The sequence below is a fragment of the Rhinolophus sinicus genome, chromosome 14 (assembly GCF_057876585.1).
Source record: "Rhinolophus sinicus isolate RSI-liver-muscle chromosome 14, RSI-T2T, whole genome shotgun sequence".
NCBI lineage: Eukaryota > Metazoa > Chordata > Mammalia > Chiroptera > Rhinolophidae > Rhinolophus > Rhinolophus sinicus.
In genome coordinates, this window is record NC_142514.1 from 109,752,280 (window position 1) to 109,770,097 (window position 17,818).

A 17,818-nucleotide genomic window follows, 5' to 3' on the forward strand; every position below is an offset into this window, starting at 1 on the left:
AAAGATGCCATTATGCCTCCTCCTGCTCTTCCACCCCTAAAGAATTTGAAATAGGAAGGATTTTTCTCTGTGGTGGTAAATATGGGCCTTTTCTCTCTGCTTAATTCCAATCCATAATATCAAACATAGAAACTCCCATTCCCTGTTATTTCAGAGGATTCCAATTGACTTACTTGCCTTGTAATTCACTTATACATCATTTTAAATTATGCATAGTATGTGCTTAATTAATTAGTGAGCATAATAGAGTTTACATATGAGGAAAAGTAACTGTAGCTCAAAAACCACAGGAAATGATGCAACAACTCTCAGAAGTTCACCTTACCTGAAGTGAAATGTATGCTACTTATACGTACTTTGAATACACGGTTACAGAATTTTAGAATGTTAGATCCAGAACGTGTTATGGAGTCTTAAGAAAGCAGTGGTTCTCAAACTTCAGAATGTCTTAGAATCATCTGAATGGCTTGTTAAAATACAGGATAATGACCCAACCTTCAAGAGTTTCTGATTCAATGAGTCTGATGTGGGCCTGAGAATTTGCATTTTTAAATAGGTCCCAGTTCATGCTGATGCTACTAGCAGAGGACCACACTTTACGGACAACCATAATAGAGGAAGAGATGGCTGACCACTCAAGCATTACCTCAGAGAGTTATCAGAATAGTGTATGGTCCTCAGCCTTTTAGTATACCCAGAGGAGATGAGGCACTGTGACCCATACTATTCAAATTCAAAAAACATAAATAAGCCAGAATCTCCATTTACTGTGGCCGCCACGTGAACCAGATACTTGGCATAACAGACCGTGGCCTCTTACACTCTATACTTTGATGGAGAACCTGACAAATTCTATAATTCCATTTATATGTAATTCTAGAAGAGGCAAAATTAATCTTCAGTGGGGGAGAAAATATGAATAGTGGTTGCCTTGAGGGTGATAGAGTGGGGATTGACTGTTGTAAGGAATTTGCAGGATTTGGGGGCTGATCAAGGAAAAAGATATGACCACTGGACAGAGTTGTATGAGAAAGGAAGTCCCTCACAGCATGATACTATCTTCAGGCTTGTGGCTGAAGGGGTACCGTTCAGAAGGGGAGGAAGGCAAGGGAACTCCTCAGGTGATGGAGATTGGAGAAGGTGTCTCTGAAGATTTCATGTCTAGGTGAAGTTGCTCAATACCAAGGTGGGGAATCTCTGGGGTACCAAGGTGGGAGAACTCTGAAGAACAGTAGTAACTTGGAGTCTTACAATGAATGGGCTCTATCTTATCAATGGCTAACAGCTGTTGGGCATAGTTTTGTATTGTATGCAAAGCGGGCAAGCAATAAATGGCTAAAAATCTGCTTGTTTGGGCTATTTTAAAAGTAATTGATGTATAAAAATTTGAGTTTGCTTCCAGTAGACTTTTGAGTTAATGGGTCTCAGCCTGAAGTGGAAAAATAAACAACCTAGGGGCCAATACATAGAGGCCATCTTCAGCTAATTTATATAATAACTGAGAGGGGACAAGAGGAAATTTTTTGGAGTGATTACAATGTTCTGTATCTTGATAAGGTTTAGATTAGACAGGTAAATGCATTTGTGAATGTGGCCCTTCAGCCACAACTCAGTGAATATACACCTAAGATTAATGCATTTAATTGTACATATATTTTTCAAAATTATAAATACTGAACTGTAGTTAATGATATGCATACTGAAGTACTTAAAGGGAAATGTACTGCTGTATGCAGTTTACACTGAAATACCAAAAATAAAATGGATTTCTTAATGAGTAGACAGAAGGATAGATAGATAGGAATATGATAAAGCAAGTATAGTAAAATTTTAATGGTAGAATGTAGTTTGGAGTATACCTGTGTTTATTAGAAAACTTTCAACTTTGCTTTATGGTAAAGAAATTTCATAATGAAATGTTAAAGACTACTGTGAGGAGATAGATTGGGGGATCAATTAGGAAATTATGCCATTGCGTTAAAAATAGTATAAAGCTTGAGAAGGTCCAAGATGCTGGAATAGATAAACACTATGCCTACTGCCTCCCAGGGTCACATTAAAATTACAACTAAATTACAGAGCAGTTGACCTTAAGAATGATCTGAAGACTAGCTGAACAGACCCTCTATACCTAAGGATATAAAGAGACCACATTGAGACTGGTAGGAGGGGTGGAGATGTGAAATAAGCTGACCCCAAACCCACAGATAGTGATTGAACACCAAGAGAGACACCTCAGTGGTGGAGGTCCCTTCTGAAGAAGGAGAGGCCCCACACCCACACTGAGTTCCCCAACTTAGCAGTCCTGTGCCAGTAAATAGAGTCCTCACATTATCTGGCTGTGAAAATCAACACATACTCTGTCCATCTATCCCGGTGAGAAGGAAGGTGGCTGGAAACCCAGACATCCTCTTAAAGGGCCCACACACAGACTCATTCAGTTGTAAACACTCACTTAAGTTCCAGTGGAGGGGTGGCAACTCGAGAGGTGCCTGAGACATACTGACTTGTATGGCTTTGAGGCGATAAACAGCTTGCCATTGTCCCCGTGTGGAGCCCATCTCACGTGTAACCTACAGGAAGGTGCCATCCTTCCCGTGTTGAACCATCCGCTAAAGGGCCAAATCTGGGATGGCATTGGCCTGGTAAAATCCACGCATGCACACCATCTTGGTGACACCCTGTGTCCCTGCCCTACCTAGCTAGTGCTACATCACGTGGTACACTCTCAGCTCCTGGGTGGCTGGTACTGCCCACAAGCTGTGGAAGCCTTTTACAGCAGCAGACAGCCTGCAATGGCCTAAGGTACTTTGGGTGGTGGGCAGTGAGCCACAATTTGTGCTGCAGTCTCCCTTGGGCAGCTCTCAGGGATCTGCGAGCCTGATGTGAGCTGTCACTGGCAGTGTTCTCAGGGCGTTTTGAGAAATGGTCATGAGCTCGACACTGGCACAAGAATTGAATCTGCATTAACTTTGTAAAGCTTATCTTGCTTACCCCATGACTCCCTGGTGCCCCACGCCATACAGTTAGTGCTGTATGGTTGGGGGCACACTCAATGCCAGGAAAACCAGCCCAGCCCGCACACCTAAGGAGGTTCTTTCAGTGGCTGAGCCTTACAGGCATGGGGGGCCCTGGGCCTTTTGCTAAACTGCCCTAGGCACAATATTGGGGGCAGCTGGCCTCGGTTTACAGTGAGGCCACCTCCACATGCTTCCAACTCCAGCACAGGTAGCAACCAACCACATATAGCTTTGTAGCTCCTACCAGGTAGCTCTGTTGAGAAATCAGCTGATTTCTCAGGCAAGGCTGAAAATGGCCTGCATGGGAGCACCTCCCAAGAGACACCAGAAACAGCACATCCAGAGACCAGCTTTAGACCACATCAGATCACTACCTGATTAGCCCAACAAGTGGCACACCCAAAGGGTAGTCTCAACAGGCACAAGAGCCCACTTAGGTGAATCCCCCTCTAAGGGTTCAGCCCCTCCTAGTCAACCTGGGAGTCACTCCCACCCACTGTGTGCCAAAAGGAATCAAGGTGCAACTACACCCACAGAATACACACAAGGGACACTCCTGGAACACACACAGGAGATCAGGGACACTACGCCATTGGACCACACAGGACACATACTATATAAAGCCAACCAGCAAGGCCTGAGAGACATAGGAGATCTACCTAATACATAGAAGACTTGAGAGTTCAAAGAAATGAAAGAACTCTACAATAATTTTTTGACTACATCAGAAAGAGCAATATAAGAATAATGGGCATACCAGAAGGAGAAGAAAGGGAGAAGGGGACAGAGAGTACATTCAAACAAATAGTCGACGAGAACTTCCCAAACTTGTGCAAAGAAATGGGTCCACAAATCCAAGAAACAAATAGAACACCTAATTTCCTCAATCCCAACAGGCCTTCTCCAAGACACATTGTATTGAAGCTGTCAAAAATCAATGACAAAGAAAGAATCCTCAAGGCAGGCAGGGAAAAGAAGATGGTAACTTACAAAAGAAAGCCCATTAGATTATCATCAGATTTTTCAGCATAAACTATACAAGACAAGAGGGAGTGGAATCAAATATTCAAACCATTAAAAGAGAGAAGTTATGAGCCAAGAATAATGTATCCAGAAAAGATATCCTTTAGATATGAAGGAGAAATAAAGACCTTTCCAGAGCTGAGAAACTTTTCTAACACACGACCTGCACTACAAGAAATACTGAAAGAGGTTATTTGACCTGAGACAACAAAGCAAAAGAATACAAAACCATGAGTAGTATTACAAACAGATAGAAGCAGGAAATGGCAAACCCTAAACATATAGGACACTATACATTTAAACATAGCATACAGAGTAAAGAAGAAAAAACAAACACTTTTAAAAAGGAGGAAAAAGACAACTTGCTACTGTAATGCAGAAACCCAACTCACAGAATAAATAAGGATAATTTATGACAACTGAAACATAAAAGGGAAGAGAGTAAAGGTCTTAACCAGCCCAAGGGAATGGAGAAAGTAAGCGTGCTGAAGAAAATGGAATACTCTAAATACGAAACTTTCTTTTAATAATCTTAATGGTAGCCACTCAAAAAAGAAATCCAGAACTGAAATATATTACATAAAGAAGAAACGGAGGGAAAATTCATAGAATACCACCACACTGAAATAATAGACAGAAACAAAAAGGCAAAGAAACAATGGAGACACAGTCCTACTGGAAAACCAAAGACAGAATGATAGTAAATCCTCATATATCAGTAATCATCCTAAATGTAAATGGACTGAACTCACCAATAAAAAAGGCACAGAGTAGCAGATTGGATCAAAGAACTAAACCCAACCATATGCTGCCTCCAAGAGACACATTTCACCTACAAGGACAAGCATAGACTCAAAGTGAAAGGGTGGACATTGACATTACAAGCAAATGGTGATCGGAGAAAATCAGGTGTAGCTGTACTGATATCAGATGAAACAGACTTCAGGATGGAAAATGGTAACAAGAGACAAAGATGGGCATTTCATAATGATAAAGGGGACTATACAACATGAAGACATAACAGTCATCAATATTTATGGCCCCTATCAGGGAGCACTGAAATATACAAAGCAACTACTAACAGAACTAAAGGGAGAAATTGACCAAAACACAATCATAGTAGGGGACCTAAATACATCATTGACAGCTACAGAGAGATCATCCAAACAGAAAATAAACAAAGAAATAAATAGCAGCCCTAAATGACACATTAGATGAAATGGACATAATTGACATTTATAGAGCACTTCATCCTAGAACAGCAGACTATAGTCTTTTCTAGTGTACATGGAACATTCTCAAGGATAGACAATATATTGGGACATAAAACTAACCTCAGCAAATTTAAGAAAATTGAAATCATACCAAGCATATCTCTATAAACAAGGCTTTGAAATTGGATATCAACTGCAAAAAGAAAGGAGGAAAAACCGCAAATAAGTGGAGATTAAACAACATACTTTTAAAGAACAACTGTGTCAAAGAAGAAATAAGAGGAGAGATCAAAAGATACATAGAAACAAATGACAATGAAAATAAATCCTACCAAAAATTTGGCATGCAGTGAAAACAGTCATAAGAGGGAAATTTATATCATTACAGGCCTATCTCAAGAAAGAAGAAAAATCCCAGATAAATAACCTCACGTTACACCTTTAAAAACTAAAAAAAGAACAAATGAAACCCAAAGTCAGCAGAATGAAGGAAATAATAAAAATCAAAGCACAACTAAATGAAACAGAGAACAGAAAGACAATAGAAAAATTAATGCAACAAGAACTGGTTCTTTGAAAAGATTAATAAAATTTGACAAAACCTTGACTAGATTCACTAAGATAAAAAGAGAAAAGACACAAATAAACAAAATCAAAAATGAAAGAGGGGAAGTTACCATGGATGCCACAGAAATACAAAGGATCATCCAAGAATACTGTGAAGGACTATATGCCACCAAATTCAATAACCTAGAAGAAATGGACATATTCTTAGAAACATATAGCTTTCCTAGGCTGAACCATGAAGAACTGGAAAATCTAAACAGACCGATCACCAGTAACGAAATTGAATCAATCATCCAAAACCTTCCCAAAAGCAAAAGTCCAGGTCCAGATGCCTTGACTAGTAAATTCTACCAAACTTTGAAAGAGGATCTAATACCAATCCTGCTCAAACTCTTCCAAAAAATTGAAGAAGAAACAACACTCCCTAACTCATTTCATGAGGCCAATATTACCCTGATACCAAAACCTGGTAAGGATAACACAAAAAAAGAAAACTACAGACCAATATCTCTGATGAATACAGACGCCAAAATCCTAAACAAAATTCTAGCAAATCGAATGCAACAATGCATTAAAAAGATTATACATCTCGACCAAGTGGGGTTCATCCCAGGGGCACAAGGAAGTTTCAACATACTCAAATTGATCAGTATGATACACCACATAAACAAAGGAAAGGACAAAAATTATATGGTTATATCAATAGATGCAGAAAAAGCATTTGATAAAATACAACATCCATTTATGAGTTAAACAGTTAATAAAATGGGAAGAAGGAAAATACCTTAACATAATTAAGGCCATATATGACAAACCATCATAATTAATGGCAAAAACCTGAAGCCCTTTGCTCTATGTTCAGGAACACGACAGGGCTATCCCCTATCACCTCTGCTTTTCAACATAGTACTGGAAGTCCTAGCCAGAGCAATGGGAATGAAGAAGTGATATTGTCACTTTTTGCAGATGACATGATGCTATATATAGAAACCCTAAAGACCACGAAAAAGCTATTAGAAACAATAAGCGAATACAGTCAAGTTGCCGACTACAAAATCAACGTACAAAAGTCCATTGGATTCCTATAAATTAACATGATAGCTCAGAAAAAGAAATTTAAAAAATCAATTTTGCAACTGCAAAAAAAAAGAATAAAATGCCTAGGAATAAACTTAACCAAGGATGGGAAAGACCTATACACTGAAAACCATAAGACATTTGTAAAAGAAATTGAAGAAGACATGAAAAATGGAAAGACCTTCTGTGTTCATGGATTGGAAGAAACAGCATAGTTAAAATGGCCATATTATAACCAAAACAATATACAGATATAATGTGATCCCCATCAAAATCGCAATGACATTTGTTAAAGAAATAGAACAAAAATCATCAGATTTGTATGGAATGACAAAAGATCCTAAATAGCCAAAGCAATCCTAAGAAAAAAGAACAATGCTGGAGGTATCACACTCCCTGACTTCAGCTTGTACTGTAAGGCAACAATAATCAAAACACTGTGGGCCTGGCAGAAAACCAGACACACAGACCAATGGAATATAATTGAGAATGCAAGAATAAGCCCACATAAATATGGACAATTTTTGACAAAGAAGCGAAAAACATATGATGGAGAAAAGACAGACTCTTCAATAAATGGTGCTGAGAAATTGGAAAGCAACGTGCAAAAGAATGAAACTAGACAGCTGTCATCGTGTACCAAAATTTATTCAAAATGGATCAAAGACCTAAACATAAGACCTGAAACAATAAACTGCATAGAAGAAAACATTAGGTACTAAACTTATGGATCTTGGGTTCAAAGAGGATTTTATGGATTTGACTTCAAAGGCAAGGAAAGTAAAAGCAAAATAAATGAATGGGACTATGTCAAACTAAAAATCTTCTGCACAGCAAAAGATACCACCGACAAAATAAGGAGGCAACAGACTGAATGGGAGAAGATTTTTGCAAACAACTCCTCTGATAAGGGGCTAATATCCAAAATATATATGAAACTCATACAACTCAACAACAACAACAAAAATCCAATTAAAAAATAGGCATACACTGTTTGTGGGAATGCAGATTGGTGCAGCTGCTAGGCAGTGTGGAGATTCCTCAAAAAATTAAGAATAGAATTACCATATGACCCAGCAATCTTTCCCCTGGGTATCTACCCAAAAAATCTGAAAACATGGATCTGTAAAGATATATGTGCTCCGATGTTCATTGCAGGTTTATATACAGTGGCCAAGACTCTGAAACAAAGTGTCCTTCAAGAGATGATTGGATAAAGAAGTTGTGGTGTATATACACAATGGAATACTATTTTGCCGTAAGAAAAGATGAAATAGTACCATTTGCAACAACATCGATGGATCTTGAGATTATTATGCTAAGCGAAATAAGTCAGACAGAAAAAGTAGCGAACCATATGATTTCACTGATATGTGGTATATAAAACTGAAAACAACAAAGGAACAAGACAAACAAATGAAGAAACAGAAACTCATAGACATAGACAATAGTTTAGGGGGTTACCAGAGGGTAAAGGGGTGGGGGTTGTAGGTGAGGGTAAAAGGGATCAAATATATGGTGATAGAAGGAGAACTGACTCTGGGTGGTGAACACACAATGAGATATATAGATGATGTATTGCAGAATTGTACAACTGAAACCTATGTAACTTTACTAATAATTGTCACCCCAATAAAATTTAATTTTAAAAAATAAATTAAAAAAAAAAAGAAATGGAGGCAACCAACCTATCAGAGACAGAGTTTAAAACACTGGCTATGAGAAGGTTTAAGGAACTTAGTGAGAACATCAACAAAGAGATAGTAAGCATAAAGAAGGACATAGAAACCATAAAAAAGACCCAGTTAAAATAAAGAATACTAAAACTGAAATGAAGACTACACTGGAAGGAATCAACACTAGATTAGATGAAGCAGAGAATGGAATCAGTGATTTAGAAGACAAGGTAGCTGAAACACCCACTTGGAACAACAAAAAGAAAAATAATGGAAAAAAAAAAAAACGAAGATAGTTTAAGGGACCTTTGGAACACCGTCCAGTGTAACAATATTTGCATCATAGGAGTACGAGAAGGAAAAGAGAGGGAGCAAGGGATCGAGAACGTATTTGAAGAAATAGTGACTGAAAACTTTCCTAACCTGGTGAAGGAAATAAGACATACAAGGCCAGGAAGCACAGCGAGTCCCAAGCAAGATTACCCCAAATAGGCCCACACCAGACACATTCTAATTAAAATGGCAAATGTTAAAGACAAATTGAGTATCCTAAAAGCAGCAAGAGAAAGATAACTAGTTCCTTACAATGGCGCTCCCATACGACTATCAGCTGATTTCTCAACCGAAGATTTGTAAGCCAGAAGGGAGTAGCAGGAATTATTCAGAGTGATGAAAAACAAGGCTTATGACCAAGACTCTTCTACCCAGGCTATCATTTAAAATTGAAGGACAGATAAAGAGCTTCACAGTCAACAAATCTAAAAGAATACATTACCACCAAGCCAGTATTATAAGAAATACTAAAAGGACTACTTTAAGCAGAAGAAAGGAGAAAACAAACAAAAGAATATTAAAAATATGAATAATAAAATGGCAGTAACTATATATCTATCAATAATCACTTTAAATATAAATGGATTACGTGCACCAATCAAAAAACATAAGGTAGCTGAATAGATAAGAAAACAAGACCCATGTATATGCTGTCTACAAGAGACGCACCTGAGATCTAAAGACACACATAGACTGAAAGTAAAGGGATGGAAAAAGATATTTCACACAAATAGAAATGAGAAAAAAGCTAGGGTAGGAATAATTATCTCGGACAAAATGACTTTAAAACAAAGACTATAATAAGAAACAAAGAAGGACATTACATAATGTCCAACAAAAGTACATAACCCTAGTAAATATCTATGCATCCAACATAGGCGCACTTAAATATATAAAACAAATATTGACCAACATAAAAGCAGAGATCAACAGTAACACAATCATAGTAGGGGACTTTAACGCCCCACTGACATCATTGGACAGATCTTCCAGACAGAAAATCAACAAGGAAACAGCATCCTCTGATGACACACTAGACCAGTGGATTTAATTGATATTTTTATCAATTAAATAATATACATTCTTTTCAAGTGCATATGGAACATTTTCCAAGATAGACACGTTAAGCCACAAAACAAGTCTCAATAAATTTAAGAAGATTGAAATCATCAATTTCTTCTCCTACTACAATGATATGAAACTAGAATCATTTACAAGAAAAAAAAACTGAAAACACAAACACATGGAGGCTAAATAACATGCGACTAAATAATGAATGGGTTCACAATGATATTAAGGAAGAAATCAAAAGATACATTGAGAAAAATGAAAACACAATGACCCCAAATCTATGGGACACAGCAAAAGCAGTCCTAGGACGGAAATTCACAGCAATGCAGGCCTATCTAAATGAGCAAGAAAAATCTCAAATCAACAATCTTATCTTTATACCTAAGAGAATTGGGAAAAGAACAGCAAACAAAGCCCAAAGAGAGTGCAAGGAATGAAATAGTAAAGATCAGAATGGAAATAAATGAAACAGATTCTAAGAATACAATATAAAAGAGCAATGAAACCAAGAGCTGATTTTTTGAGAAGCTGAAACTGACAAACCTTTAAGCAGACTCATCAAGAATAAAAGAGAGAGGACCAAATTAAGTAAAATCAGCAATGAAAGAAAAGTGCCAATGGCACCACATAAATACAAAAATTTTAAGAAAATACTATAAGCAACTGTATGCCAACAAATTGGACAACTGGAAGAAATGGATAATTTCCTAGAAGCAGTCTTCCCAGGCTGAATCAAGAAGAAACAGGAAATCTGAACAGACCGATTACTACCAACAAAATCAAATCAGTAATCAAAAAGCTCCCCACAAACAAACATACTGGACCAGGTGGCTTCACAGGTGAATTTTATCAAACACTCAAAAAAGAATTAACACCTATTCTTATCAAACTATTCCAAAAAGTTCAAGAGGAGGGAAGGCTCCCAAACTCATTTTATGAGGCCACCATTAAGCTGATTCTAAAACTAGACAAAGACATTACAAAAAGAAAAGAAAACTATGGGCCAATATCCCTAAGGAACATAGATGTGAAAATTATCAACAAAATATTACAAAACTAAATTCAGCAATACATTAAAAAGATCATACACCACGACCAATTGGGATTTATTTCTGGTATGCAAGGTTGGTTCAATATTTACAAGTCAATTAATGTGATACACCACATAAACAAAATGAAAAATAAAAATCATATGATCATACCAATAGATGCAAAGAAAGTGTTTGACAAAATCAACATCCATTTATGATAAAATCTCTGATCAAACTGGGAACAGAGGGAACACATCTCAATATAATAAAGCCCTTATCTGACAAACCCACAGGTAATATATTCAATGGGGGAAAGCTAACAGCTTTCTTAAGATCAGGAACAAGACAAATATGTCCACTTTCACCACTTTTATTCAACATAGTACTGGAAGGTATAGTCACAGCAATCAGACAAGAAAAAGAAATAAAAGGCATCTAAATTGGAAAGGAAGAAGTAAAACTGTCATTATTTGCAGATGACATAGTACTATGTAGAGAGAACCCTAAAGTTTCCACATAAAAAGCTATTAGAACTCATAAATGAAATTAGCAAAGTAGGATACAAAATTAATATTCAGAAATTGGTTACATTTTTATACACTAATAATGAACTGTTAGAGAAATTAAGAAAACAATCCCATTTACAATTGCATCAAAAATAAATGAAATATCTAGGAATAAATTTAACTAAGGAAGTAAAAGACCTGTACTTAGAAAATTATGAGACATTGAAAAGAGAAATTAAAGAAGATACAAATAAATTAAAAGATATTCCATGCTCATGGATAGGAAGAAGTAATATGGTTAAAATGTCCATTCTACCCAAAGCAATCTATAGATTCAATGCAATTCCTATCAAAATACCAATGGCATTTTTAACAAAAGTAGAACAGATAATCCTAAAATTTACATGGAACCATAAACAACCCCAAATAGACATGGCAATCATGAGAAAAAAAAACAAAGTGGAGGTATCACACTACTTGATATCAAACTATACTATAAGGCCATAGTAATCAAACAGCATGGTATTGACATAAAAACAGACACATAGATCAATGGAACAGAATAGAGAGCGAAGAAATAAATCGAAGCCTATGTGGTCAGTTAATCTATGACAAAGGAAGCAAGAATATACATTGGGATAAATACAGTTTATTCAATAAATGGTGCTGGGAAAGCTAGACAGATATGTGCCAAAAACTGAAACTGGACCAACTTCTTACTCCATATATATAAGAATAAACTCAAAATGGATTAAAGACTTAAATGTAAAACCCAAAACCATAGAACTTCTAGAAGACAATATAGAAAGTAAACTCTTAGACATTACCATAGTAACAGTTTACTGATATATCTCCTCAGACAAGGGAAACAAAAGAAAAAATAAACAAATGGGACTATATCAAGCTAAAAAGGTTTTGCACAGCAAAGGAAACCATCAACAAAACAAAAAGACATCATACAGAATAGAAGAAGATGATACATCTGATACATCTGAAAAGGGATTAATTTTCAAAATTAGTGACAAAAAAACTCATACTACTCAACACCAAAAAATAAACAATGCGGTTACAAATTGGCAGAGGACCTAAACAGACATTTCTCCAAAGAGGGCATTCAGATGGCTAATAGACATATGAAAAGATGCTGAACATCACTAATCATCAGAGAAATACAAATAAAAACCACAATGAAATACCACTTCACTCCTGTCAGAATGGCTATCATCAATAAATCAACAACCAACAAGTGCTGACGAGGATGTGGAGAAAAGGGAATACTTGTGACCTGTTGGTGGGATTGCAAACTGGTGCAGCCACTATGGAAAACAGTATAGAGGTTCCTCAGAAAATTAAAAATAGAACTACCTTATGACACAGCAGTTCCACTCTTGGATATTTATCCAAAGAAATCCAAAACAATCCAAAACAATTATTCAGAAAAATGTATGCATCCCTATGTTTACTGCAACGTTATTCACAATAGCCAAGATAAGAAAACAACCGAAATGCCCATCAACAGACAATTGGATAAAGAAATTGTGGACATTTATACAATTGAGTATTACTCTGCCATAAAAAAGAATGAAATCTTACCATTTGCAACAACATAGATGGACCTAGGAGATATGCCAAGTGAAATAAGTCAGACTGAGAAAGACAAATACCATATGGTCTTGCTTATATGTGGAATCTAAAGAACAGATTCTGTTCGGGTAGAACAAACAAAACAGAAATAAGACTCACATATACAGAGAACAAACTGATGGTTGCTAGATGGGGGAGGGGAAAGGAGTTGGGAAATGGGTGAGAAAGGTGAAGGGATTGGAAAGTACAAAATTGGTAGTCACAAAATAGTCAAGGGATGTGAAATACAGTATGGGGAATATAGTCAGTAATGTAAAAACTATGGTGTCAGATGGGTACTAGACTTATTGGGGGAATCACTTGTTAAATTATAAAAAATGCCCAACCATTGCATTGTACACCTGAAACTATTATAAAATAATATTGTCAATTATAATTTTAAATATATATGGGGTGCCAAAAAATGTATACACATTTTAAGAAAGGAAAACTATATTAAAATTGTAATACTCAATATGTACCAATAACAAAAGATGAATACAAGTCATGTTTGACTTCTGCAATTACAAGAGGTGCTCAAAGTGGTTGCCATCAGTAACCAGACAATTCTGATTACGGTGAACTACTGCTTGAGCAACGTTAACCAAAGTGTCCACTTTTGGTACCCCTGATATATATAACTTTGGTTAATGTTGCTCAAGAAGTAGTTTGCCGTAATCAGAAGTGTCTGGTTATATATGTATTCACAGCATGTAACGTACAGCATAGGGAATATGGTCAATAATGTATTAACTAAGTACAGTGTCAGATGGGTAATAGGCTTATTGGGATTATCACTTTGTGAGGTATATAAATGTCTGATCACTATGTTGTTTTGTACACGTGAAACTAATAAAAAAAATTATAGTTTTATATTTTTTGACCAACTGTAAGCTATACTTTTATAGATACTCAATCCTATATTTGATCATTTAACTAAAGATCTGTGGTTTTGATCTGTTGCAGGGAAAGTCCTTCTGCTAGCATGGACACATGTGCATTTCTGTCATCATTTGTGTGCTCCAATAGGACTCTGCTAATTGATGGCCGGGTAGAACTCAAAAGAGGCCTGCAGAGGCAGGAGCGACATCTTTTCCTGTTCAATGATCTGTTTGTTGTGGCCAAAATCAAGTAAGTAGACTGTCCTCTCTCCTTGTTATCATTAGAAAAGTTCACTTCCGCTAACAAAGATAACCTTTCTATTCAATGCTATTTTAAGAATGTCTAGCCTCCGCCACCACCCGATATATCTGAAGTGAGTTCTATGTTTGTTTGTTTTCGCAAAAAAAATGTTTCAATTGTTCATTCATTCAACAAGTGTTCATTTAGGTCTCACTCTGTGCCATGCTCTGAATAAATATGGAGAATACAATGAAGAATGTGATTGGTATGGTCCCTGTTTCTTGGTGATTTCATTCTAATGTGGGAAGGGGGAAGTTACCGATTGTGATTAGTGCTATAAAGAAAATAGGGTGTTGGATAAAGTAAAATATGGGATATATGTTAGGTAGGTGTAGTCAGGCGAGAAAAAGATCAATGAAGGATGAAAAGCAACCAGCCATTCAGACATTAGGAGGATGAGCGTTCTAGGCAGAGGGAACACCAGGTACGAAGGTGGTGGGGACAGCTTGGCTTTTTGGAGGAGTTAAAAGAAGGCCTCTGTGTGTAACTGGAGCATAATGAGCAGCAGGAGAGTAATATGAATTGAGACTGGAGAAATACACAATGATCAGGTTGTAGGCTGTATAATCTATTGCCATATAACAAATTACCCCTAAACTTAACAATTTATAACTACCAACATCTCATACAGTTTCTCTGAGTCAGGAATTTGGGAGTGGCTTAGCTGGTAGCTGTGGCTCAAGTATCCTCATGAAGTTGTAGCCATCTGTCGACCAGGGTTATAGCCATCTCAAAGCTCTACTGGAGCTGGAGAATCCACTTCCAGTTCATTCATGTGAATGCTGGCAGGCCTCAGTTCCTCACTGGCTGTTGGCCTAAGGCTGTAGTTCTCCACCTGGGTCTCTCCACAGGGCTGCTCATAAAAACATATCGCTTCCTTCAGACAAAAAGATCCAAGAAAGTGAGGAAGAGAATAGGCAAGGGAGAGAATACCCAAAATAGAAGCTGCAGTCTTTTATAACCTATTTTTGGAAGTGGCATACCATCATCTCTGACGTATGCTACTGGCCACACAGACCAACCTTGGTACAATGTGGAAGGAAACTACATAAGGGTGTGAATCCCAGGAAGCAGGAACCACTGGAGGCCTCCTGGAGGCTAGGGACCACAAAGGCTATGATAAGGAGTTTGGATTTTATTCCAGTTTTAGTTAAGGGAGCATCATATTGTGGTTCATGTCTATAAATATTGTTCTGTGTATGATAGCTAATGGATTAGAGGGTAGGCAAGAATAGAAGCAAGAAGACTGGATAGGAGGTTATTGTAGGAGTCCTGATGAGAGACAATAAGGGCCTGGGAAATGGCAGTTTAATGAAGGATACAGACATATTTTGAATATACTTCAGAGGTAACCAAAATAAGTCACTTACCACTCAACATTGAATGTCAGTGCAATTAATACGCAGCCTAGAACATGGTGGTTGCTACTTGCTCCATCCCCCATTCTCATTGTTTATGAAACATCATAAAAGATCACTTTTATTTTAACAGTCTAATCTCATCAAAGAGATTTTTAGTCACTAGAGAATTGTAAACATTTTTTTTTTCTACTATCCACAATCTCACAGCTACATGCCATATTGTAAATAAGACATGGTCATGGCTAAATACTAATTTTGCAAAACACTATATTTAATCTGAGTGGTATTAATAACAATAGAGACCTCACATTTATTGGGATCTTATTGTATGTTAGGTATTTTTCTAGAGACTGTAACTCTTGTAACTGTTCTATCAGGTAGATAAGATATTATTTTTCTCGTTTTTACAAAGGAAATTGATACGCAGAGAAGTTAAGTGACTTCCTCAAGATCACAAAATTAGTAATTAGTTGAGGTCACATTTAAACCTAGATCTATCATATTTTGAAATCCATGCTTTTAACTGATACGTGACCTGCTGTCTCTATTACTTACCTCTTATGGATTTCATAGGAGAGTCCTCAACCATTTAGTTTCTTTTTAACCATTAAATCAGTCTTTCTTTTGTGATAACTAAAAGGATTTAACTAAATACTCATCTGATAAGAAATAACATAGAATGCTTAGTGAACTGTTGATACTTTTCTTTTAAGTTACAAGCGAAGATAAAGAAAATTGTTTCAGAATGTGTTGGGTTTTTTGTTTTGTTTTATTTTGTTTTGTTTTTTTAGGAAAGACGTCTTGTTTTCCTTTATTTTGGTAAGAACACTTAACATGAGATCTACCATCTAACAAAATTTTAATTCTACAGTACAGTATTGTTAACTAATAGGCACAATGTTGTACAGCAGATCCCTAGAATTTATTTACCTTGCACAACTGAAAATTAATGTTCATTAATTAGCAACTCTCCATTTTCCTCCTCCCCCCAGCCCTTGGAAATCAACATTTGACTTTGATTCTATGAGTTCGACTATTTTAGATGCCTCATATAAGTGGAGTCATGCAGTATTTGTCCTTCAGTGACTGGTTATTTCATTTAGCATAATGCCCTTCAAGTTCATCTGTGTTGTCCCGTATTTCATGGCTTCTTTGTTTTTTAAAGCTAAATAATAATCCACTGTATGTATATACCACACTTTTTTACCTATTTATCCATTGATGTATATTTAGGTTTTTCCCACATGTTAGCCGTTGTAACTACTGCTGCATTGAACATGAGAGTGCTAATATCGCTTCAAGATCCTAATTTGAATCCTTTGATACATAGCTAGGAGTGGGATTGCTGGATCATGTGACAGTTGTATTTTTATTTTTTAAAGGAATTTCCATACTGTTTTCCATAGTAGCTGCACCATTTTGCATTTCCACCAACAGTATACAAGTTTCCAATTTCTCTACATTTTCACTAACACTTATCTTTTTGGCCATGTTGTTTGTTCTTGGTTTGGGTTTTCTTTTTTAAATAATAGCCATCCTAACAGGTGTGAGGTGAAATCTCAGGTCTTAACAAAATTAATAAGATTGATATCTTGCCAAATATCTTTTCAATCCACAATGGCATGAAACTAGAAATCAACAGAGCCGAGAATGTGTTTTGAACAAAGGTAATACCTACAAATATAGTTTTGGAAGGGGAGATTATGTTAGAGGAGTATAGAGAAAGAAAAGTCTCTCCACCCAAGCCTTTGCATTAAGTCCATTTGAAGTTCTATTCTATTGATAGAGGCTATTGATAGAGGAACAAATCATTATTTTTTTAAATGTACATTAGTTACCATTCCTTTATTTAAAATGTATTGGATGGGTCCTGTATGCTAGATATTATAGTAAGAGAATCACAAAGGTGTTAATTTTCTTAACAATCCCCTAAGACAAGAGTTGTTTTAGATAATGAACACTGAGACTCGGGGAGGTTTGTCCAACGTCATGTACTAGGAAATGGCCAAGCCAGGGTTTTAATCTTAACCTTACTTTCAGTGGCTAACCCTTTCTACTGTTCCACATTGTACATATTATGTGCATAGTTTTGTGCTCAGCCTAGAGGTAGATAAGCAAGCTATAAAAATACTTA

At 36.6% G+C, this 17,818-nt stretch overlaps 1 protein-coding gene across 4 annotated transcripts in view; it reads left to right on the forward strand.

Annotated features, from left to right (window-relative positions):
- The window catches only part of ARHGAP20 (Rho GTPase activating protein 20), a 153,043-nt gene that overhangs the window by 74,389 nt on the left and 60,836 nt on the right, over window positions 1–17,818 (forward strand). For all 4 annotated transcript variants that reach the window (XM_019715315.3, XM_019715312.3, XM_074335514.2 and 1 more), the window contains exon 3: window positions 14,108–14,272. In XM_019715315.3, the coding sequence (XP_019570874.3) occupies window positions 14,108–14,272 (165 nt within the window). The remainder of the gene's footprint in view (window positions 1–14,107; window positions 14,273–17,818) is intronic.